Below are 22,407 nucleotides of genomic sequence, written 5' to 3' on the forward strand. Positions count from 1 at the left end.
AGCACCCCCCGCCTGGCCACTCAGAGGTGGGCAGCGCTACGGGGAGGGACAAGCCTCGTGGGTCGGTCCCGGGAACAGCGCTGGTTCGGGCACGGATGGGCAGGCTCCTGCCAGCCCTTTCCTGTGCAGCCGACAGGGCGCCGGCGAGCACGGCACCCGAGGGGCAGCTCACGGCTGCTCCTTATCCGCGGCGCCGGAGAAGAGCTCGGCAAACTTGCGGAGCTGCTCGTTGGCCGTCTGCGACTCCTCCTGCAGCCGCTGGTTGTTCTGCCGCAGGCTGGCCACCTCGGCCTGCAGGACCACCTTGTCCTGCTTCTCCTGCGTGCGAGAGAGAGAGAGAGAGAGAGAGAGAGAGAGCGCTGGTGTCTGGAGGGGTCCCGCCGCTGCCAGCCCCACTCCCGCCCCGCAGCGGGCACCCGGCCCCAAGGCAGGGAGCCGGCCCAGCGCGAGCCCCTTACTTTCTGCAGGTCGCTGTGTAGCTGCTTCAGCATGGCCTCCAGCTGACACACCTTCCCAGGCAGGTCCCATGGGCTCCTCGCTAGGCAGGGGAGACGAGGGTCAAGCGGCAGCATAGCCCTGCTGCGAGCGCGTGGCCCCGGCCAGGCTGGGGAAGGACGAGTGCCCAGGGGGATTCTGCCGGGGGCCCTGCTGCCAAGGCCCCTTGGCACCCCGCCCCTGCAGCCCTTACCTCATGGTGGGCGTGGTGCGGGGCGTGGTGCGGGGCGTGGGCTGCCGATCCAGGCTGGCTGCCGGGTCGTTGAGGGAGAAGAGGGAGGCAGCTCTCTGCACTGCAAGGCAAAGGGTCAGGCCTGGCTCAGCCCTGCCTAGAGGCCCCCGCCCTGGCGCATCCGAGTCCTGCCCTGGCTCCTGGCGCCAGGCCCGCCCCGGCCCTCACAGCCCCACTCCTCCGGCTGCTCTCGGCAGGCAGAGCCGGCCAGGCTGCGCGGCTGCACCCCACGCAGGGCTGTGCCCGCCACGGCACATGCCCGAGCCCCCCCCGCCTCCCACGCTGCTGGCACCAGCTGGCGCCTCTCTCAGGCTCCTCGGCCTCTCCTGGCCCTGGGGTGGCCAAGCGCCCAGGGCCTGCCCCCTCCCAGCCCCAGAGCGCGCCTGCTTGGCCCATTGCTCTCCGCTCGGGACAAAGGCGGGGGGCTGCCACGCGGCCGGGGTAGGCAGCTGCACGGGGAGCCGGCCCCACCCTGGCGGATCAGTGGAGGAAGGTGCCCGGCGCCGGGGGCTGGCGAGAGCCCGGAGCAGAGGTGGGGACCCTGGGCAGGCTGGCAAGAGCAGCCCACGCTGGAGCGGGGAGGGGCAGCAAAGGGGAAAGGCTGCGTGAGCTGAGGGGGCCCTGCTCTCCCCCCTCGTCACCCCAGCGCCCAGGGAAGTGACTCACCCAGTCCCCACAACTAGCATTCGGGGCGCCTTGGCTCTCGGCTCGGTGCTCTAACCACTAGCCCTGCCCACCGTGGTCACAGGGCCTCGGTGCTGTGCCGGGGAAGAGCTGCGCTGTGGCCGTGGCACGGGGAGCGCCCATATCTCACGGGCTCCAGCGTGTCCCCCAGGGCGGGGCACCGGCGTGACGCACAGGCAGCTGGCACAGCAGGTCCTGACATGTTTGCTTCCCAGGCTGCTGCTCCAGCACACCGGGCTGTCCGGGAGGGGGCGGAGCGATCCCAGGGGTCCCGGAGGGGGGTGGGGGGGAGGCCGCCAGGCTGGGGGTGGATTCGCGGGGTTGGCTGGGAGGGGGTGGAACGATCCCAGGGGCGCCGGGGGGGGAGGCCGCCAGGCTGGGGGTGGATTCGCGGGGTTGGCTGGGAGGGGGTGGAACGATCCCAGGGGCGCCGGGGGGGAAGGCCGCCAGGCTGGGGGTGGATTCGCGGGGTTGGCTGGGAGGGGGTGGAACGATCCCAGGGGCGCCGGGGGGGAGGCCGCCAGGCTGGGGGTGGATTCACGGGGTTGGCTGGGAGGGGGGTGGAACGATCCCAGGGGCGCCGGGGGGGAGGCCGCCAGGCTGGGGGGGTTAGCAGGGCGCAGCCCCTGCATGCGCTGCCCGGCAGGGCCGTGGCTGGGGAAGACGTCTCTGGGGTCCCTGCACGCAGCAGGGGCTGGGCGAGGTGCCTGCACGTGCCCAGGTAGCCGGGGGGCTACATGTCGCTTGCCCCCCCGTGAAGACACAGGCCGGGGGAGCGAGGCTGCGGCGCTGGCAGAGGGCCGGCCCGGGTGGCGTTACCGACGGCTGGCACAGCACACGGAGCCGTTCCCGTGGCCGTGGGACGGGCTGAGCTGAGTGGGCAAGCGGAGGGGTTCTGGCCCCCTCGCTAGCAGGCTGTGGGCTGCGGGCCGGCTGTCTGGGGGGGAAAGGAACCAGGGAATCCGAGCAATCAACAGGGCCCCCCCCAGAGGGCAGACCCCAGCCCAGCCACTCCTGGCACGTCCCCTCCCTGCTTGCCACATGCCCCTTGGCCGCCTCCTCCCACCGGGGACTCAGGCCCGCCCCCTCCCGAGGCCCCCGTGCCGCGCTGGCACAGGGAAGCCGTGCCTCAGTTTCCCCTGGGTACGGCGTGGCTTGCGGGGGCGTTCCTACCTTCATACGCCTTGGCGGCGCTGACCAGGCTGGACCACTCCAGGCCAGTGGCCGTGTCGGGCAGGGGCATGAGCCCTGGGTCGAGGCGCCTGCAGCCCTTGTCCTGCGCGTCGCTCAGAGACAGCTCCGAGGCAGAGGCTGTGGGGAGAGCAGAGGGCTCAGAGGAGGCCAGGAGCGCGGGAAGCAGGCGCCCATCTCCCCCGCAGCAAGGCCCCGGCCTCCCGTCAGTCCCCGGCCCACCTGCTGGAGGCCTGGCACGCGGCCGCCCTGGCTCGCCACACCGAGGCTGGGGCCAGGCGGAGATGCCCGTGGGCACTGGAGCCCAGGGAGGCCCCACCACCCGCCTGCTCACGGGCCCGACTGCGCAGCGCAGGGAGGGCCAGCGAGCAGGGACATGCCCAGGCGGAGGCGGGGCCCAAGGAGACGCACTCCGTGCGGGGGGGGGGGCAGGCCTGGCCCAGAGGGGAGCCGCTCCTGCCCGCCGGGAGAACCAGCTCGACGGCTCACAAGCACAGGCAGAGCACGACGGCTCCTGCCAGGCAGGACCACGGCCGCCCCGCGATGTGACAGGGGAGTGACAGGCAGGGAGAGAGGGCAGGTGGGGAGAGAAAGGGGCAGAGCAGGGCAAGCAGGGAGGCGCGGGGAGGAGGGGAGGGCAGGCGGGCAGACAGGGAGAGAAGGGCAGGGCGGGGAGAGAGGGGAAGGGCAGGGCGGGGCGGGGCAGGCAGGGAGAGAGGGGCAGACGGGCAGGCAGGGAGAGAAGGGCAGGGCGGGGAGAGAAGGGCAGGGCGGGGCAGGCGGGGAGAGAAGGGCAGGGCGGGCAAGCAGGGAGAGAAGGGCAGGCGGGGAGAGAGGGGAAGGGCAGGGCGGGGCGGGGCAGGCAGGGAGAGAGGGGCAGACGGGCAGGCGGGGAGAGAAGGGCAGGGCGGGGCAGGCAGGGAGAGAGGGGCAGGGCGGGGCAGGCAGGGAGAGAGGGGCAGGGCGGGGCAGGCAGGGAGAGAGGGGCAGGGCGGGGCGGGCGGGGAGAGAAGGGCAGGGCGGGGAGAGAAGGGCAGGGCGGGGCGGGGAGAGAGGGGAAGGGCAGGGCGGGGCGGGGCAGGCAGGGAGAGAGGGGCAGGGTGGGGAGAGAAGGGCAGGGCGGGGCAGCAGGGAGAGAGGGGCAGGGCGGGGCAGGCAGGGAGAGAGGGGCAGGGCGGGGCGGGCGGGGAGAGAAGGGCAGGGCGGGGCGGGGAGAGAAGGGAAGGGCAGGGCGGGGCGGGGCAGGCAGGGAGAGAGGGGCAGGGCGGGGCAGGCAGGGAGAGAGGAGTAGGGCGGGGCAGGCAGGGAGAGAGGGGCAGGGCGGGGAGAGAAGGGCAGGGCGGGGCAGGCAGGGAGAGAGGGGCAGGGCGGGGCAGGCGGGGAGAGAGGGGTAGGGCGGGGAGAGAAGGGCAGGGCGGGGCAGGCAGGGAGAGAGGGGCAGGGCGGGGCAGGCGGGGAGAGAGGGGTAGGGCGGGGCAGGCGGGGAGAGAGGGGCAGGGCGGGGAGAGAAGGGCAGGACGGGGAGAGAGGGGAAGGGCAGGGCGGGGCAGGCAGGGAGAGAGGGGCAGCGTGTGGGCGGGGAAGGCAGAGAGGCGCGGCGCAGTGTAGGGCGGGCAGACGGGCAGGCAGAGAAAGCGGGGCGTGGCAGGCAGGGAGGTGCGGGGCGCGGCAGGTAGAGAGAGCCGGGGCCGGAGGTTGGTCCCGGCAGAAGCCACCAAGGTCGGAGACCTCCTGGACTGCGACAGGGGATTGAGTGGATCCCCGAGCACTCGCTCAGCGCATGGGGCTCTCCACCCCCCGAACCCCGCTGTGCTACCCCAGGAGGAGAAGGCGGCCTTGCCGCCGCCCGCCCTCGACTTCCTGCAGCGGTCCGTGCGAGAGGGTACGCCCCGCCCCTCCCTTCCTGCAAACCCTCCGTCCCTTTTTATCGGGCCCTGGACTCCCAGCCCCCCCGGCCTTCCCATCCCTGGACTCCCAGCCCCCCCGGCCTTCCCATCCCTGGACTCCCAGCCCCCCCGGCCTTCCCATCCCTGGACTCCCAGCCCCCCCGGACTCCCAGCCGGCTGCAAAAGCTGCAGCCGGTCTGTTTTCAAACCGCGCCCAGGGAACATCTGCACACGCTTGTGCTCCACACTCAGCATTTCCCCACCCTCGTGTCCCGCCCGATACCAAGGGGTGGGACCACCTAAGACCCGATAAGGGTGGGGAACCCCGATGGGCCAGCGTGTATTCCACCTTAATCCCGCGGCCCGTCGGGGACATCAGTTGGCGACTCCTGCACGGAGCCGTGAGCACGGGCGTGTACGTGGCGCGGTTCACCCCTATCCCGGACACCTGCCCCTTCTGCGGTGTGAGGGAAAACCTGGCGCACGTCTACCTCGAATGCGCCAGGGTGCAGCCCCTATTCCGGCTCCTCCAGAACTTACTGAGGTTCTGGCTGCACTTCTCCCCTCACTTCTTTATCTATGCAGGCCCCCACAACGTCGCGGGACCTCCTCGTCACCCTCCTCCTGGCCTTAGCTAAAACGGCCACCTATGACACCAGGGAGAGGGTGTTGGGCCAGGGGGTTCCCTGCGACTGGGGGGCCGACTTCCGTTCCTCCCTAGTGTCACGTATCGAGGCAGAGTTCCTCTGGGCGGCGTCCGCTGGGTCCCCAGACAGCCTCGGGGGGCAGTGGGCGCTGGCCGGGGTTCTCTGCTCGGTGTCCCGTCCGGTTCCCTTGTTTTGACCCTGTGACCCGCACCCCCGACCGTGTTTTTCATTATTCGACCCAAGTATTCAGTTGAGCCCGCAAGGCTGGGGGAGGGGCTTTGCCCGCCCACCTCCTGGGTTTTCAAATAGTGAGAGAGTAGGGCGGGGCGGGGCGGGGCAGGCAGGGAGAGAGGGGTGGGGCGGGGCAGGCAGGGAGAGGGGCAGGGTGGGCGGACAGGCAGGCAGAGAGAGGGGCAGGGTGAGGCAGGCAGGCACAGCGCGGGGCGGGCAGGCAGAGAGAGAAGGGCGGGGCAGGGCAGGCAGGAGAGGGGCAGGGTGGGGCAGGCGCAGTGCAGGGCGGGCGGAGGGGCAGGCAGAGAGAGAGGGGCGGGCGGACTGGCCAGCAGGGAGGCGCAGCGCAGCACGGGGCGGGCGGACGGGCAGGCAGAGAGAGAGGGGTGGGATGGGGCAGGCAGGGAGGCGCAGCGCGGGGCGGGCGGACGGGCAGGCAGAGAGAGAGGGGTGGGATGGGGCAGGCAGGGAGGCGCAGCGCGGGGCGGGGCGGACGGGCAGGCAGAGAGAGAGGGGTGGGATGGGGCAGGCAGGGAGGCGCAGCGCGGGGCGGGCGGACGGGCAGGCAGAGAGAGAGGGGCGGGATGGGGCAGGCAGGGAGGCGCAGCGCAGCGCGCGGCGGGTGGACAGGCAGGCAGAGAGAGAGGGGCGGGATGGGGCAGGCAGGGAGGCGCAGCGCGGGGCGGGCGGACAGGCAGGCAGAGAGAGAGGGGTGGGATGGGGCAGGTAGGGAGGCGCAGCGCGGGGCGGGCGGACGGGCAGGCAGAGAGAGAGGGGCGGGATGGGGCAGGCAGGGAGGCGCAGCGGGCGGACGGGCAGGCAGAGAGAGGGGCGGGAGGGGGCAGGCAGGGAGGCGCAGCGGGCGGACGGCAGGCAGAGAGAGAGGGGCGGGATGGGGCAGGCAGGGAGGCGCAGCGGGCGGACGGGCAGGCAGAGAGAGAGGGGCGGGGCAGGCAGGGAGGCGCAGCGGGCGGACGGGCAGGCAGAGAGAGGGGCGGGATGGGGCAGGCAGGGAGGCGCAGCGGGCGGACGGGCAGGCAGAGAGAGGGGTGGGATGGGGCAGGCAGGGAGGCGCAGCAGGCGGACGGGCAGGCAGAGAGAGGGGCGGGATGGGGCAGGCAGGGAGGCGCAGTGGGCGGACGGGCAGGCAGAGAGAGGGGCGGGATGGGGCAGGCAGGGAGGCGCAGCGCAGGGCGGGCAGGCAGAGAGAGAGGGGCGGGGCAGCCAGGGAGGCGCAGCAGGCGGACGGGCAGGCAGAGAGAGGGGCGGGATGGGGCAGGCAGGAAGGCGCAGCAGGCGGACGGGCAGGCAGAGAGAGAGGGGCGGGATGGGGCAGGCAGGAAGGCGCAGCGGGCGGACGGGCAGGCAGAGAGAGAGGGGCGGGATGGGGGCAGGCAGGAAGGCGCAGCGGGCGGACGGGCAGGCAGAGAGAGGGGCGGGAGGGGGCAGGCAGGGAGGCGCAGCAGGCGGACGGGCAGGCAGAGAGAGGGGCGGGATGGGGCAGGCAGGGAGGCGCAGCGGGCGGACGGGCAGGCAGAGAGAGGGGCGGGATGGGGCAGGCAGGGAGGCGCAGCGCGCGGTGGGCGGACGGGCAGGCAGAGAGAGAGGGGCGGGATGGGGCAGGCAGGGAGGCGCAGCGCGCGGTGGGCGGACGGGCAGGCAGAGAGAGAGGGGCGGGATGGGGCAGGCAGGGAGGCGCAGCGCGCGGTGGGCGGACGGGCAGGCAGAGAGAGAGGGGCGGGATGGGGCAGGCAGGGAGGTGCAGCGCGCGGTGGGCGGACGGGCAGGCAGAGAGAGGGGCGGGAGGGGGCAGGCAGGGAGGCGCAGCGGGCGGACGGGCAGGCAGAGAGAGAGGGGCGGGGCAGGCAGGGAGGCGCAGCGGGCGGACGGGCAGGCAGAGAGAGGGGCGGGAGGGGGCAGGCAGGGAGGCGCAGCGGGCGGACGGGCAGGCAGAGAGAGAGGGGCGGGGCAGGCAGGGAGGCGCAGCGGGCGGACGGGCAGGCAGAGAGAGGGGCGGGAGGGGGTAGGCAGGGAGGCGCAGCGCAGGGCGGGCAGGCAGAGAGAGAGGGGCGGGATGGGGCAGGCAGGGAGGCGCAGCGGGCGGACGGGCAGGCAGAGAGAGGGGCGGGATGGGGCAGGCAGGGAGGCGCAGCGGGCGGACGGGCAGGCAGAGAGAGAGGGGCGGGATGGGGCAGGCAGGGAGGCGCAGCGCAGGGCGGGCAGGCAGAGAGAGAGGCGGGAGGGGGCAGGCAGGGAGGCGCAGCGGGCGGACGGGCAGGCAGAGAGAGAGGCGGGAGGGGGCAGGCAGGGAGGCGCAGCGGGCGGACGGGCAGGCAGAGAGAGAGGGGCGGGATGGGGCAGGCAGGGAGGCGCAGCGGGCGGACGGGCAGGCAGAGAGAGAGGGGCGGGGCAGGCAGGGAGGCGCAGCGGGCGGACGGGCAGGCAGAGAGAGGGGCGGGATGAGGCAGGCAGGGAGGCGCAGCGGTGCGGACGGGCAGGCAGAGAGAGAGGGGCGGGGCAGGCAGGGAGGCGCAGCGGGCGGACGGGCAGGCAGAGAGAGGGGCGGGGAGGGGGCAGGCAGGGAGGCGCAGCGGTGCGGACGGGCAGGCAGAGAGAAAGGGGCGGGATGGGCAGGCAGGGAGGCGCAGCGGGCGGACGGGCAGGCAGAGAGAGGGGCGGGAGGGGGCAGGCAGGGAGGCGCAGCGCAGGGCGGGCAGACAGGCCGGCAGCCGCAAGTCACATGGCCGGCGACAGAGCAGAGAAGCCAGCGCCCCCCAGCACTCACCCTTCTCCCCAGAGAAGGCGGCGCCGGGCGACAGGGGGTGCTGGCGCCGGGCGGGCAGCGTGCTGGACGGGTAGGCGCTGCTGAAGAGCACGTCGCTGGCCAGGGAGGGCTCGAAACAGGCGACGCTGGCGTAGCTGGCGTCTCTCCGCCCGCTGCACAGGCTCTCATCCGATAGCGTCCGCTGGAGAGTCTTCTGCGGAGACTGGCACAAAGCCACGGGTGGCTCTTACCAGGGCTTGCTGGGGGAGCCTTACCGTAGCCCCAAGAAGCCTCCTCGGAGACCAGGGCCAGAATGGAGCCACGGGAGAGACCGTCCCTGCCCCAAGAGCACAGAGTCTGAACAGACTGTGGGGGAGGGGAAACTGAGGCACAGAGGGGTGAGAGCGGCCCAAGATCCCACACTAGAGAAGCGGCAGAGCTGGGACGGAGCCCAAGTCCTGGCCGGGGCAGTGCCCTGTGACCGGAGCCCTCAGCAGCAGCTGGGCGCTGTCAGACCCATGGGCAGGGAGCAGGGTCCCCCGCCCACCAGCTGGCACCCACCAAGCCCCTCTCCGGCTCCGGGCCCAGGCTGTCCATAATGATGAGCTTCTTCAGGTCGTCCTCAATGGTGGACTTGTAGTTCCTGCGTGGGGAGCGCAGGTCCCGGAGCGAGGCCCGCAGCCTGGGCTGCCCAAAGACATTCTTGGTGCTTGTGTCGATCTGCCTGGAGCAGGGGAGGGGACACGGCTAGAGACACGTCGGGCCGGGCGCCGCCCAGACACACGGCGACCGAGATCGGGGCCCCGTCGGGCCGGGCGCCGCCCAGACACACAGTGACCGAGATCAGGGCCCGTCGGGCCGGGCGCCGCCCAGACACACAGTGACCGAGATCAGGGCCCGTCGGGCCGGGCGCCGCCCAGACACACAGTGACCGAGATCAGGCCCCGTCGGGCCGGGCGCCGCCCAGACACACAGTGACCGAGATCAGGGCCCGTCGGGCCGGGCGCCGCCCAGACACACAGTGACCGAGATCAGGGCCCCGTTGGGCCGGGCGCCGCCCAGACACACAGTGACCGAGATCAGGGCCCGTCGGGCCGGGCGCCGCCCAGACACACAGTGACCGAGATCAGGGCCCGTCGGGCCGGGCGCCGCCCAGACACACAGTGACCGAGATCAGGGCCCCGTCGGGCCGGGCGCCGCCCAGACACACAGCGACCGAGATCAGGGCCCCGTCGGGCCGGGCGCCGCCCAGACACACAGTGACCGAGATCAGGGCCCCGTCGGGCCGGGCGCCGCCCAGACACACAGTGACCGAGATCAGGGCCCGTCGGGCCGGGCGCCGCCCAGACACACAGCGACCGAGATCAGGGCCCCGTCGGGCCGGGCGCCGCCCAGACACACAGTGACCGAGATCAGGGCCCCGTCGGGCCGGGCGCCGCCCAGACACACAGTGACCGAGATCAGGGCCCGTCGGGCCGGGCGCCGCCCAGACACACAGTGACCGAGATCAGGGCCCGTCGGGCCGGGCGCTGCCCAGACACACAGTGACCGAGATCAGGGCCCGTCGGGCCGGGCGCTGCCCAGACACACAGTGACCGAGATCAGGGCCCGTCGGGCCGGGTGCCGCCCAGAGCCTGGCCGAGACGAGAGTTTCAGAGGTCCAAGGAGCTGTGTGTTAGGAAGCAGCTGGCAGCCAGGTCAGAGCCACAGTGCGCCTTGTGGAATCAGCCCGGCCCAGCCCACAGGCCCCACGGACGGCTGGGAGCCCAGCCCAGCCCAGCCCAGCCCAGCCCAGGTGCCCGCACTACACCCTGCAGCTGTGCTGGCTGTCTGGGGCAGGAGGGACCTCAGGCAGCTGCAAGGCCTGGGCCGGGCTTCGGGAACCAGCTGCCGGCAGGGCCTGCGCCCCAGCATGCAGGAGTCGGGGGGGAGGTGGCCTGGGGCGCTCAGCCCCTGCTGCGGGGGGAGCTGGCACCGGCCAGGCCTGCTGTAGGAGCGTGGGCACAGCTACCCAGGCCAAGGTGCCAGGGCTGCTCTCCGACCCCGCGGGCCGCATCCCACAGCGGGGGGAGAAGAGAGCCCTTGCTCCAGCCCCTCCCACGCTGCACTCCTGCCCCGCGCGCTATCAACGGCTGGGGGGCCGCAGCAGGGCCCGAGGGCCGCTCAGCCCCAGGTGCCAAGCAAGAGCCGTCCCGGCTGGGGGCTGGCGCACGGGGCGCTCCGCGTGAGAGCTGCTGATGGCCTAGGGCTCGGGTACCACGGACGTCCCGCCCCACCCCCGGCAGGGGCACGCAGGGCGCTTACTTCTTCGGGTCCGGGAAGGCCCCGGGCCTCGGGGGGGGCTCTTCGACTCGCTTCCACCCGGCCAGGGGCTTGCTCCTGCTGCTCTGCTTGGAGAAGAAGGACTTGGGGACGGAGGCGGACAGCTGGAAGGAGCTGGATTGGGACAGGAGAGGGGGCCTGTAACCCTGAGCAGGGCGGCCGTGGCGCAGACCCAAGTTACTGCAACGGAAAACACAGGAGAGCAGGTCAGGCCACGCCAGGCCCAAGGCCCTCGTCAGCCCCGCCAGGACCCACCGCCGGCCCGGCCTGACCGGGGAGCCTCTCGCCCCCGTGCCAACAGAGCCACTGCAGTGCTCCCTCAAAGGCCCTACGTCCACGTGCAAGGGGCCTTCCTGATGGGCACCACACGGGGGGACGTGCGACACGGACACGGTGACTTCCGTACTGGTGCACAGACACTTCGCTCTGCACAGGGCGCTCTGAGTGGGGATGGGGCCGAAGGGCTTGGTGTGGGGAAGGGGACTCGGGGGGAGGGGCTGAGGAGTTTGGGGGGCAGGAGGGGGCCTCAGGCTGGGCCGAGGGGTTTGGAGTGGGGGAGGCATTTACATACTGCAGGGGAAAATGCTTTGTGTGAACGCCCCTCCCAAGACACGGCTCTGCCAGGCCAGGCCCGGCCCCCCGACAGTCAGGCTCCGGGGGTGCAAATCGGTGGGCCCTGCTGGCTTCAGTGGGACCCCTCCCAGGACCAGCCCCTCCGTGCTGGGCTACCCCCCCAGCCCCGCGGCCCGGCTGAGCCCTCCCCGCAGCATCCCCAGCCCCGCCTCTCTGGCCCCTCCGTGCTGGGCTACCCCCACCAGCCCCGCAGCCCGGCCGAGCCCTCCCCGCAGCATCCCCAGCCCCGCCTCTCTGGCCCCTCCGTGCTGGGCTACCCCCCCAGCCCCGCAGCCCGGCTGAGCCCTCCCCGCAGCATCCCCAGCCCCGCCTCTCTGGCCCCTCCGTGCTGGGCTACCCCCACCAGCCCCGCAGCCCGGCCGAGCCCTCCCCGCAGCATCCCCAGCCCCGCCTCTCTGGCCCCTCCGTGCTGGGCTACCCCCCCAGCCCCGCAGCCCGGCTGAGCCCTCCCCGCAGCATCCCCAGCCCCGCCTCTCTGGCCCCTCCGTGCTGGGCTACCCCCCCAGCCCCGCAGCCCGGCCGAGCCCTCCCCGCAGCATCCCCAGCCCTGTCTCTCTGGCCCCTCCGTGCTGGGCTACCCCCCCAGCCCCGCCTCTCTGGCCCCTCCGTGCTGGGCTACCCCCCCAACTCCGCGGCCCGGCCGAGCCCTCCCCGCAGCATCCCCAGCCCCGCCTCTCTGGCCCCTCCGTGCTGGGCTACCCCCACCAGCCCCGCAGCCCGGCCGAGCCCTCCCCGCAGCATCCCCAGCCCCGCCTCTCTGGCCCCTCCGTGCTGGGCTACCCCCACCAGCCCCGCAGCCCGGCCGAGCCCTCCCCGCAGCATCCCCAGCCCCGCCTCTCTGGCCCCTCCGTGCTGGGCTACCCCCCCAGCCCCGCAGCCCGGCCGAGCCCTCCCCGCAGCATCCCCAGCCCTGTCTCTCTGGCCCCTCCGTGCTGGGCTACCCCCCCAGCCCCGCCTCTCTGGCCCCTCCGTGCTGGGCTACCCCCCCAACTCCGCGGCCCGGCCGAGCCCTCCCCGCAGCATCCCCAGCCCCGCCTCTCTGGCCCCTCCGTGCTGGGCTACCCCCCCAGCCCCGCGGCCCGGCTGAGCCCTCCCCGCAGCATCCCCAGCCCCGCCTCTCTGGCCCCTCCGTGCTGGGCTACCCCCCCAACTCCGCGGCCCGGCCGAGCCCTCCCCGCAGCATCCCCAGCCCCGCCTCTCTGGCCCCTCCGTGCTGGGCTACCCCCCCAACTCCGCGGCCCGGCCGAGCCCTCCCCGCAGCATCCCCAGCCCCGCCTCTCTGGCCCCTCCGTGCTGGGCTACCCCCACCAGCCCCGCAGCCCGGCCGAGCCCTCCCCGCAGCATCCCCAGCCCTGCCTCTCTGGCCCCTCCGTGCTGGGCTACCCCCACCAGCCCCGCAGCCCGGCCGAGCCCTCCCCGCAGCATCCCCAGCCCTGCCTCTCTGGCCCCTCCGTGCTGGGCTACCCCCACCAGCCCTGCAGCCCGGCCGAGCCCTCCCCGCAGCATCCCCAGCCCTGCCTCTCTGGCCCCTCCGTGCTGGGCTACCCCCCACCAGCCCCGCCTCTCTGGCCTATCTCCCACCAGGCCCCAGGCCCGGCCCAGCCCTGCCTGTCGGGGCTCCCAGCTGTGCCGCGGGCGGAGGGGGGCAGGTGTGCGCTCCGGCCGGCACAGCAGGCCACTGGGAGGCTGCCGGCTCGTCCCTTGGCCAGCCGAGAGCACACAGACGCGGGGCGCCCTGTCCCCCCCGCTACCTTGGCTGCTTGAAGAGCTGGCCGCCCTGCTCGGGGGTGGCGGCTGCGCAGCGCTTGGGCCGGTAGCCCCGGCTCTGGCTGCCCGTGCCGACGGCGGGCGAAGGCTCCGTGCGCGCGGCCCCGGGCCGGCCGGCGTGGTGAGCGGAGCCCGCAGGGCTGGAGGCGCAGAGCCTGGTGTCGATGCCGCTGTCGCTGGAGCCGCCCTTGCAGGCGGGGTCGGGGTCGCCCTCGGCCGGGTCGGGCGTGTCCAGCCAGCGCTCCTCGCCAGGGCTGCTGGATGCGTTGCTGGACAGCGTGTTGCTGCTGGAGTGGCTGGAGTACTGCGCCTCCCCCTGCAGAGAGCCCGCCGTCACCGTCACCGCCGGGCCCCCCGGGGAACTCTGCCGGCCGCCTCCAGACGGGGCCCTCGCCTCAGTGGCACCAGGAACTCCAGCAGGGCTGGGGCTGGGTGGCAGAGACTGGGCGCTCCTGGGGGGGCACCGAGGAGTGTTCCACAGCGTGCCCAGACTGGGCGGCTGGGAAGGGCACGCTGTGCCAGGACAGGTGGGGCTACAGCCCAGGCTGGGAATCCCAGGGCTGCCGGGGAGACGGGCCAGCGGGGGCCTGCACTGGGCTCTGGCTGACCGAGGGGTCTAGCTGGTCCCTGCCCTCCGGCGGCTCCGGCTGTCTGGCCCTTCCCAAAGCTCCCAGCTGCGGGCACCAGACAGTCTGGGCCCCCAACCCCACTCCCGCAGCCGGCGGAGCCTCCCCCCACGGCCAGTCACACGAAGCGGCTACTTGCAGGGGAGAGGCTGGGCCAGCGCTGGAGGCAGCCGCGGGCCGGGGGGCGGGCACAGAGGGGCAGCGAGTGGCCGGGGGTGGGCGGGCAGAAGCCTCTCACCTTGGAATGCCGGTTGGGAGAATCCTTTCCCGCCAGCTCCTGGCGGCTGGGCCGCTTGCTCCCGCTGCTGCCCGGCACGGCGGGGAGCCTGGTCTGCACCGGCACGTGCCACAGGGGCTCTGCAACAGAGCACGGCGGCCCCGTCAGCAGCGGCAGGCCCAGGGACACGGCACGGCAGCGCAGCGCTCAGGGAGCTGGTCGCTAGCCAGAGCCGCGGGGGCGGGCACCGCTCCTGTCCTGCCCAGCCCAGCACCCAGGAATGTGGCCCAGCTCCCCAGCCGAGGGATTCCCCGCCAGGCCCCACCTCTCCCTGGCTCCGAGGCCCAGGGCCACGGCAGAGCCCTGTGGGCAGAGAGGGATTTTGCTTTGCTCCCAGCCTCGCCGGAGACCTCCCCACTCCTCTCCCGTTCCGCTACAGACCCGCTGAGAGCGGCCGCCCCCCGCTGTCTGTTCCCAGGGCTCGTCTCCCGCCGAGGGCGGCTGTGGCCCCCGCCCTGCAACTCCAGGAACTCGCGAGCACGGACCCGCTCACGGGCTCACGGCCGGGTGGGGGAGCAGTGGCAGAGCCAGAGGGGGACCATTTTCCTAGGTGCCCAGGGGACTTAGCCACCTACAGGCCATTTCCAAAGCAGGCACAGAGGAGCCCAACTCTCCTAGGCACCTGCAGAGACTGAGGGACAGACACGCAGGGCTGGGGGGCAGCCTGAGACACCGACTCCTTCCGGCCCCCAAACTGGCCGCGCCCAGGGCCCGATGCCCAGCCGGCCGGGGGCCGAGGGATGGAAACAGGTTTCAGTGGCGACTGTTCTGAACAGGGCAAGAGAGCCCGGCAGAGCCAGTCCCGGGCGCTGTAAGAGCAGGAGTCGGGGGGGGGGGGGGAGAGAGAATCAATGCCCCCAAACCAGGGCGAGGGCCAGTGCCCCCCGTTTCCCCATCAGGGACCGGCCCAGACCCTTGCCAGGGCGACAGTCACAGCAGTCTGCTCCGCTCCCCTCCCCCCATGAGCCCTTGGAGCCGGCGGGACGAGATGGGCAGAGCCCTGCACACGGACGGCGCCCCCGAGAGACCGCGCCTGCTACGGCCTGTGCCGGGCCGCCGCCCCCCTCGGGAAAGAGCAGTGCTGGGAACGGCGCTTCTCCCGCTGGGAGGCTGCCACGCCGCGCCCACGGAGCGGGACCAGCCCGGCTGGCTTCCCAAGGCAGCGGTCGCCGGCCCCGGGGTCCCCACCGGGAGCAGCCCAGGCAGGGCCCGCTGGAAAGAGGCTCTAGAAATAGTCTCCCCTGGCTGGCGACAGCCGGGAACGCGCTAACCACAGTCTGCGGGGGGCTGGGCGGGAGCAGCAGGAAACGCTGGCGGAGAGCCAGCGCCGGCGTTCCAGCTCCTTTCTGTTCGTTCACTTCTCCAGCTCTCAAGCCCGGCCGGCCGAGCGCGGAGGAGACGGAAAGGCAGGGTGAGCCCAGACCCACAGCCTGGGAGCTGGGAGACCCACGTTCCGGCCCTACTTCTGCCACGTGACGTTGGGCAAGTACGTGCCTCAGTTTCCCCAGCCCCAGCTATCCCTTCGCCCGCCAGGCCCAGCCGGCGTCAGAGGCCAGACGCTACTGCCCACCCAGGAGGTTGGGGAGTTTAGCCCCACGTCCAGGGGAGACGGAGGGCTCCGTTCCAGCTTGCCATGGCTTCGCCCCAGGGCTGTTCCAGGGCGCCCGGCGCTGGGCTGGCTTACCTGGCTTGTGTCTCTCCATGGCGCTCTCCTGGCTGGGCTTGGCGCCGGGGGTCACTTCGGGGCGGCAGTGCTGCTCGCAGGGCGGCGTGGGGCGCGGGGCGGCTGCATACCTGCGGAGGGAGCGGGGAGCGTGACGGTGGGAGCCGGCAAACCCATGCTGTTAAGAGAAGCCTGTGTTCTCATTAGCAGGTTTTTTAAAGCCAGGATCCAGGCTCGGGCGGGGAGGGGGAGAGGGAGGGGGAGGGGGAGGGGGAGGGCTGCCAGATGAGTAAGAAGCAGAATGTGCAATTAGAGAGCGGGCGCGCAGGCACCAGGACGGAGCCGGGGGGAATGGGCGAGCCAGGACACAGCCGGGGAGCACAGGCAAGGCCAGCGGGCGCCGAGCTCAGCGGGGCAGGGACGGGGGACCAGGCCTTGCCCGGGGCCACGGCAGCAAGAGGCCAGCGGGGAGCGCGGAAGCCCCCGGCTGGGCCGAGCAAGCCCAGACCCACGCAGGGGAGGATGGCTCCGGGCCGGGGAGAGGGCACTCTGCCGAGCTCTCCGCCGACCAGATCCCTCGCGGCCCTTCCCTGCCACCGGGCCCACGCCCCTGGGGTCACGTGCACGTGCTGGGAGGCGCTGCACTGGGGCAGGAAGGATCCATTTCCCTCCCGGGGCCAGGCTGCACGCAGGACGGGGGCAGCAGCTCACCGCTACGGGGACCCGTTGCAGAAAGCAGGACTGGTGAGTCAGCCCCTGCCGGCCTGCCAGGGAGCCCCAGGAAAGACAATGAGACTTCCAGCACCCCAAGCAGCCTCTGGCAAGGACCAGCCCCAGGGACTGTCCCCCGGCTGGATCCTGGGGTCCCCAGCGCCCCCCCACCAGCCCCATGGGTCCCAAGCGAGATCACAGCTATCCAGAGCCAATGCTACCAGCTGACCCACATGCCATCAGGAACACTCCACCCCCGCTAGCCAGATGCGGGCTCTTGGCTCCAGTCTTGGCGTGGGCACCAGCCGCTGGCGAGGCCTCTGCTGAGCTCCAGCTGCACCCAGCCAGCCCAGAGCACCCCGGAGGCCACGGTCTTTCCAGGGAGGCGGAGACTGGCTGACCCCTCCCGCCGACCCACCAAGGGGAAGAGGCCGTGTTACCTGTCGGCACTCGAGGGACCCCGCGGCTTGCAAACGCCAAGCCACGTGACGCCCCGGGCTGAGTCCCCCACAGGGCCCCGGGATGGGGCAGGCCCTTGGCCTACCTCTCTGGGGACGGCTTGTAGCGGGCGTACGCCGTTCCTCCCGAGCCCGGCGTGGAGAAGCTGCCAGAGGGCTGGCGGTAGGGCTGGGCTCTCTCGGGGCCCGCCGGGGCAGCGTGTGGCGTCTCCGGGAAGCTAACCGGCCTGGTTCAAAGGGACGGCCGCAGAAAAAGAAAGGTCCGGTCAAAGGTCCGGAGCCAGAACGCCCCAGGGACCCTGCCCAGCTGTAATCCCCACGGCCCAGGCCCGGCAGATCACAAGCAAGGCAAGTCCTGGGCCAAGGGGGCAGCAGCGGAGCTGGCCATGGGGCAGGCAGTCTGCCCGGTGAGCGGCAGGTGACACTTCCCCCGACCCCGGTGGCGCTGAGCGACACTGCTGGGGCCCTCCCTGCGCTGCAAGCCGCCCCCCGCCCCGCTCGCACTCCCTGCTCTCCGCCGATACGGCTGCCCCAGGGCCCGGCTGTGCCGCTGGCTGGCTGGAGAGCAGCTCGGCGTGGGGTGTGTAAGGCAGGGGGAGGACACGGCCCCGCCCACACGCCGCCCCAGTGCCCTCTCCCTCCCCCGGTGCTCTCAGGCTGGGGAGGCTGTGGCGAGCGCACGCCCGCTCCCCTCCCCGTGTCTGGAAGGGGGGAGTACATGCACAGCGCAGCACCTCGCATCCTGGGGTGGGGCTAGCAGGGGGGCGGGGCCGGGGGCGGGGCCAGGGGCTTGCCCATGCTGCCCGGGGCATTTCACTGGAAGGGAGCGGGAATGCAGAAGGCTCGTGGCTGATTGCCTGGAGGGGCCTGAGATGCCCCCTGGGCCTGGCTCATCCCTCGTGCTCCACGGAGGGGGATCAGAGGCTGCTGCACCGACCCCAAACGGCAGGTCCCACAGGGTCCCCCACGCCCAGTGCAAGGGGCGGACTTCCACCGTCTCCTGCCGGGAGCGAGCCCTCCAGGCCCTGCTTCCGCTGCCTGCTCCTCCCCGCGGGACCCCCGAGACCGACGGCTGCCCCGCAGCCCTGAGGGGCGCATGAGCCAGGTCCGAGAGCCTCACGCGGACCGCAGGGTCGAGCCCCTGGGCTCCCGCTCTGCTCAGCCCCACGCACAGGTCACCTGGGCCTCATGCCACTGCCATCCCTCCCGGCTCCCTGCCCCCCGCCACTCGGCCCGCGCCCGCCTCCATCCCTCCCGGCTGCCCGCCCCCCGCCACTCGGCCCGCGCCCGCCTCCATCCCTCCCGGCTGCCCGCCCCCCGCCACTCGGCCCGCGCCCGCCTCCATCCCTCCCGGCTCCCTGCCCCCCGCCACTCGGCCCGCGCCCGCCTCCATCCCTCCCGGCTCCCTGCCCCCCGCCACTCGGCCCGCGCCCGCCTCCATCCCTCCCGGCTGCCCGCCCCCCGCCACTCGGCCCGCGCCCGCCTCCATCCCTCCCGGCTGCCCGCCCCCCGCCACTCGGCCCGCGCCCGCCTCCATGCCTCCCGGCTCCCTGCCCCCCGCCACTCGGCCCGCGCCCGCCTCCATCCCTCCCGGCTCCCTGCCCCCCGCCACTCGGCCCGCGCCCGCCTCCATCCCTCCCGGCTGCCCGCCCCCCGCCACTCGGCCCGCGCCCGCCTCCATCCCTCCCGGCTGCCCGCCCCCCGCCACTCGGCCCGCGCCCGCCTCCATGCCTCCCGGCTCCCTGCCCCCCGCCACTCGGCCCGCGCCCGCCTCCATCCCTCCCGGCTCCCTGCCGCTCGGCCCGCGCCCGCCTCCATCCCTCCCGGCTCCCTGCCCCCCGCCACTCGGCCCGCGCCCGCCTCCATCCCTCCCGGCTGCCCGCCCCCCGCCACTCGGCCCGCGCCCGCCTCCATCCCTCCCGGCTGCCCGCCCCCCGCCACTCGGCCTGCGCCCGCCTCCATGCCTCCCGGCTCCCTGCCCCCCGCCACTCGGCCCGCGCCCGCCTCCATCCCTCCCGGCTCCCTGCCCCCCGCCACTCGGCCCGCGCCCGCCTCCATCCCTCCCGGCTCCCTGCCCCCCGCCACTCGGCCCGCGCCCGCCTCCATCCCTCCCGGCTCCCTGCCCCCCGCCACTCGGCCCGCGCCCGCCTCCATCCCTCCCGGCTGCCCGCCCCCCGCCACTCGGCCTGCGCCCGCCTCCATCCCTCCCGGCTGCCCGCCCCCCGCCGCTCGGCCCGCGCCCGCCTCCATCCCTCCCGGCTGCCCGCCCCCCGCCGCTCGGCCCGCGCCCGCCTCCATCCCTCCCGGCTGCCCGCCCCCCGCCGCTCGGCCTGCGCCCGCCTCCACCCCTCCCAGCTCCCTGCCCCCCGCCTCCAACCCTCCCGGCTCCCCGCCCCCCGGCCTGCGCCCACCCCCATCCCTCCCCGCCCCCCGCCGCTTGGCCTGCGCCCGCCTCACCTCTTGCTGTGCAGGGGCTGCGGCTCGCGGTACGGGACGATGGCGCTCGCTTTGGGGGGCCTCGTGAGGGACTGGGCGTGGCCTGGGGGCGGGGGCTCCGCCCACTTGGCGGCCTGGGAGGAGTTGTGCGAGGCCGGCCCACTCCACTGCCAGGCCGAGTTGCTGCGGTACGGGGGTCGATGCCCCGCGGCCCCGCTCTCCGGCTCCGCCTTGTGCTCCATGCTGCTCATGTCGAAGGACTCGGCCCAGCCCCTGGGAAGCAAACGGCAGGCGCTGGGGCTGGCTCGCGAGGGGACAGGAGCCCCGGGGGTCAGAGGCCCGGCTCCGGGGCAGGGCGGGGCTGCCTTCCCCACACTGGCTCAGCCTGCTCCTTCGCACTCCAGCCTATCAGCGGCAGCATCTCCCTGCTGCTGGCGAGGAGGATGCAGAGGCAGCCGGCACGGAGGAGGTGACCTACTTAGCCACATGTGGGGAAAAGCGGGACGCAGGAGCCTAGAGGCAGACGGGCAAAGCCCCACTCGCGGCAGCGCTGCCTGGGCCAGGCTCGGGAAAGGCCACCAGCCCCCGGGCAGAGTCACAGCTCCCTGGCGCTCGCAGCCCGGCCAGGCAGAGCCCCCGCTCAGCTCGGGTCAGCGGCCTGCCGCCCCGGCCCACGGCCCTGCCGCCAAAAGGCTCCTGAGCATCCCATTGCTGCAGAGGCCAAACGGCGCCCGGAGCGATTCCTGGCCCCACGCTCCGGCTAGGCACGCGGAGCCCTCAGCCGCTGGCCCCGCGCAGGCCTGGCAGGGAGCAAGGAAATGCCAGCGCAAAGCGCCCGGCCCAAGGGCAGGGCCAGAGCCTGGAGCAGGAAAGGCTCCTGAGCCCTTCGAGCTGGGGCACGGAACCAAGCCCCGGAGGAGAAAACTGGGCCCAGCTGCCTGCCCACAGGAGGCGCCTGGACGCCCGACGCGGCTTTCAGTTACCAGGAAGAGCATGTCCCACTGAATCCTTCCCACTGGGACGGGCAGGGACCTCGAGGGGTCAGCACGGCCTGTCCCCGGCCCCCACAGCAGGGCCAAGCACCGTCTAACCCAGCCCTGCTCTGAAATATCCCCAGGGATGGAGATTTAAACAGCCTCTCTGGGCAACTTAGCCCAGTGTTTCACCCCCCTGGCAGGCAGGAAGTCTTCCCTCATGTCCAACAACCTCCCTGGCTGCAGCTGAAGCCCCTTGCTGCTTGGCCTGTCCTCAGAGGCCGAGGGGAACAATGTTTCCCCCTCCACCTCGTGACACACTTTTAGTACTTGAAAGCCGCTGGCATGTCCCCTCAGTCTGCTCCTTCCCAAACTAACCAAGCCCCATTCTGTCAGTCTGCCCTCCTAGCTCATGTTCTCTAGACCTTCCAGCATTGGTGTTGCTCTTCTCCGGACCCTGTCCAATTTCTCCCCAGCTTTCCTGAAATGCGGTGCCCGGAACGGGACCCAATCCGCCAGCGGAGGCCTCAGCGGGAGAGCGACTCCTCGCGCCGTGCTCACAGCGCTCCTGTCGACGTGGCCCAGAGGGAAGGGCCTGCGGGAAATGGCAGCAGGCTGGCAATGCCCAGGGTTCCGGACCGCCCCGCTTCCTCCCCTCCAGCCCCCTACGCAGACAGGGGAGTGAACCAACGGACGGGCGGTAAAATACACCGGGCCCCTCGACTCGATGGCTAAAACCTCTCGTGGCACAAAGACGTGAGCGTGCAGCACCAGCGCGCTGAGACCACGGCCACGTGCCAGCTCTCGCTCACCGCACTGGGCGGTGCTGAACAGCAGCACGGCAGGCGGGTGCTGCGGTGCGGGCCGGGAGAGCCACGCTGCAAGTCCCCGCTGCTGTTCCCAGTGCCTCTGCCTCCCCAGCGCGGGCAGGCCCCATGAGACTCGGGGGCTGGCCCCAGTGACTTCGTGCGCCTGACACCGGCCGCTCCAGCCAGGCCGAGCGCTAGGACAGAACCAATTTCACCCAGCTCCCCCCTAGCTGTGGCCCTTATGCTACCTGTGTCCTGCCCTAAGACTTCAGCCTTCCAGCTGCCGAGCAGAAAACACGGCTCCCAACCCTGCACTCCAAGGGCCCCCGCTCCGATGCGGAGCTCGGCCCACAGCTGGGCTGGGGTTTGGGAGAAGCCTGCAAGCGTCAGTGTCTTGACTTGCCCTGCGGAGCCCCAGGGCAGGCGCAGTGCGGAAGTCACAGCGCCGAGAGCTGCAAGGGCCACATGCAGATCTGTTCACAAACAGGCCCAAGGCCGACGAGCGAGCAACGCCCGGCGGGGACGCAGCTTGGGGTGCAAAGCTCCTGCTGCACAGATGGCCAGGGCCCTGGCCCCATCTTCCCTGGCCCCACAGCCAGCTGCCTAGCAGCAAGGGGGCCCAGGCTGGGCCCTGAACTCGCATCACCTGCAGCTGACTCCCCTTTTAACGCAGCCTCCACAGCGGCTCCCTCTGGAGCAGAGGGCCCAAGGGCAGTGAGCCCAGCTGGGCTGCGAGCGCTGCCGCAGCCGGCGCCCAAAGCCGGGGTACCTGCGAGGGACGCCGTCCTCGTGGGGCGGGATGATGACCACTTTCACCGTGACGGACGTCCGCAGCAAGTCAATCATCTGGTCGTGGGAGAGCGTCACCACGGCCACCTTGCAGATCTCCACCAGCCGGCTGCCCTGCCGGAGCCCCGCCTGCCACGCGAAGCCGTAGTCCTCCACCTCCGCCACCGTCCCGTCGTACTTCACGTGGAAGCCGAGCTGGCCCAGCCCGTTCCTGCGCAGCGTCATGTCCACCGTCTCGCAGCCCGAGGTCATGACCTGCGCGGGCACGGAGCAGCCATCACCGCGGGCGATCAGGGACCCGCTGCGTGGCGGGCAGCCGTGGCTGAACTAGCCCGGGGCCTCGGCACGCCCCTGGTGCCGGCGTCCCCCTGCTGGCCCCCGCCCCCGGACGCCGCTCACAGGACGGACGCAGCAGCCTGCCGGTCTCGGCCGGCTCTGCTCCCTGCACACGCCCTTCCTCTCAGCCAACCAGGCTCGAGAAAGCGAACAGCAAGAGCCCCTGGGAGCCAGGCAGCTCCGCGGAGAGCAGCTGGTTCACCGTGGGCAGCCTCCAAGCACAGCGCCTGCTGCCAGCGTCCCTCGGCTGCGCTTGGCATTTCCCTTCTGCTGCCAGGAGCCTGCTGGGCCCCCCGGCGCCCCCATGTGGGAGAAGGGAGGCGGCCCCATGGAGCAGAAGCCCTGGGCAGATGGCCTGGCCCTGGTGTGACTGACTGGCTCCGCCCCACTCACCGCCCAGGCGCACGAATACGAATGGCAACGCCATGAGCCGCAGACGGTCCCTCGGAACCCTGGAGTCACCTGGTCCCATGTGA

At 72.9% G+C, this 22,407-nt stretch overlaps 1 protein-coding gene across 9 annotated transcripts in view; it reads right to left on the reverse strand.

The window, feature by feature from the left end:
• Positions 1–6: 6 nt before the first annotated feature.
• The window catches only part of SIPA1L3 (signal induced proliferation associated 1 like 3), a 112,262-nt gene continuing 89,861 nt past the window's right edge, over positions 7–22,407 (reverse strand). For 8 of the 9 annotated variants that reach the window (XM_075915488.1, XM_075915484.1, XM_075915486.1 and 5 more), the window contains 13 exons: positions 21,576–21,850; positions 19,045–19,296; positions 16,674–16,814; positions 15,440–15,549; positions 13,717–13,835; positions 12,837–13,168; positions 10,435–10,632; positions 8,692–8,854; positions 8,152–8,353; positions 2,585–2,722; positions 689–788; positions 459–538; positions 7–318 (listed from right to left, as the gene is read on the reverse strand). In XM_075915488.1, the coding sequence (XP_075771603.1) occupies positions 182–318; positions 459–538; positions 689–788; positions 2,585–2,722; positions 8,152–8,353; positions 8,692–8,854; positions 10,435–10,632; positions 12,837–13,168; positions 13,717–13,835; positions 15,440–15,549; positions 16,674–16,814; positions 19,045–19,296; positions 21,576–21,850 (2,247 nt within the window). In that variant the 3' untranslated portion in view covers positions 7–181. The remainder of the gene's footprint in view (positions 319–458; positions 539–688; positions 789–2,584; positions 2,723–8,151; positions 8,354–8,691; positions 8,855–10,434; positions 10,633–12,836; positions 13,169–13,716; positions 13,836–15,439; positions 15,550–16,673; positions 16,815–19,044; positions 19,297–21,575; positions 21,851–22,407) is intronic. The other variant, XM_075915493.1, reaches the window with a different exon arrangement.

The sequence above is a fragment of the Pelodiscus sinensis genome, unplaced genomic scaffold, assembly GCF_049634645.1.
Source record: "Pelodiscus sinensis isolate JC-2024 unplaced genomic scaffold, ASM4963464v1 ctg34, whole genome shotgun sequence".
Taxonomy (NCBI): Eukaryota; Metazoa; Chordata; order Testudines; family Trionychidae; genus Pelodiscus; species Pelodiscus sinensis.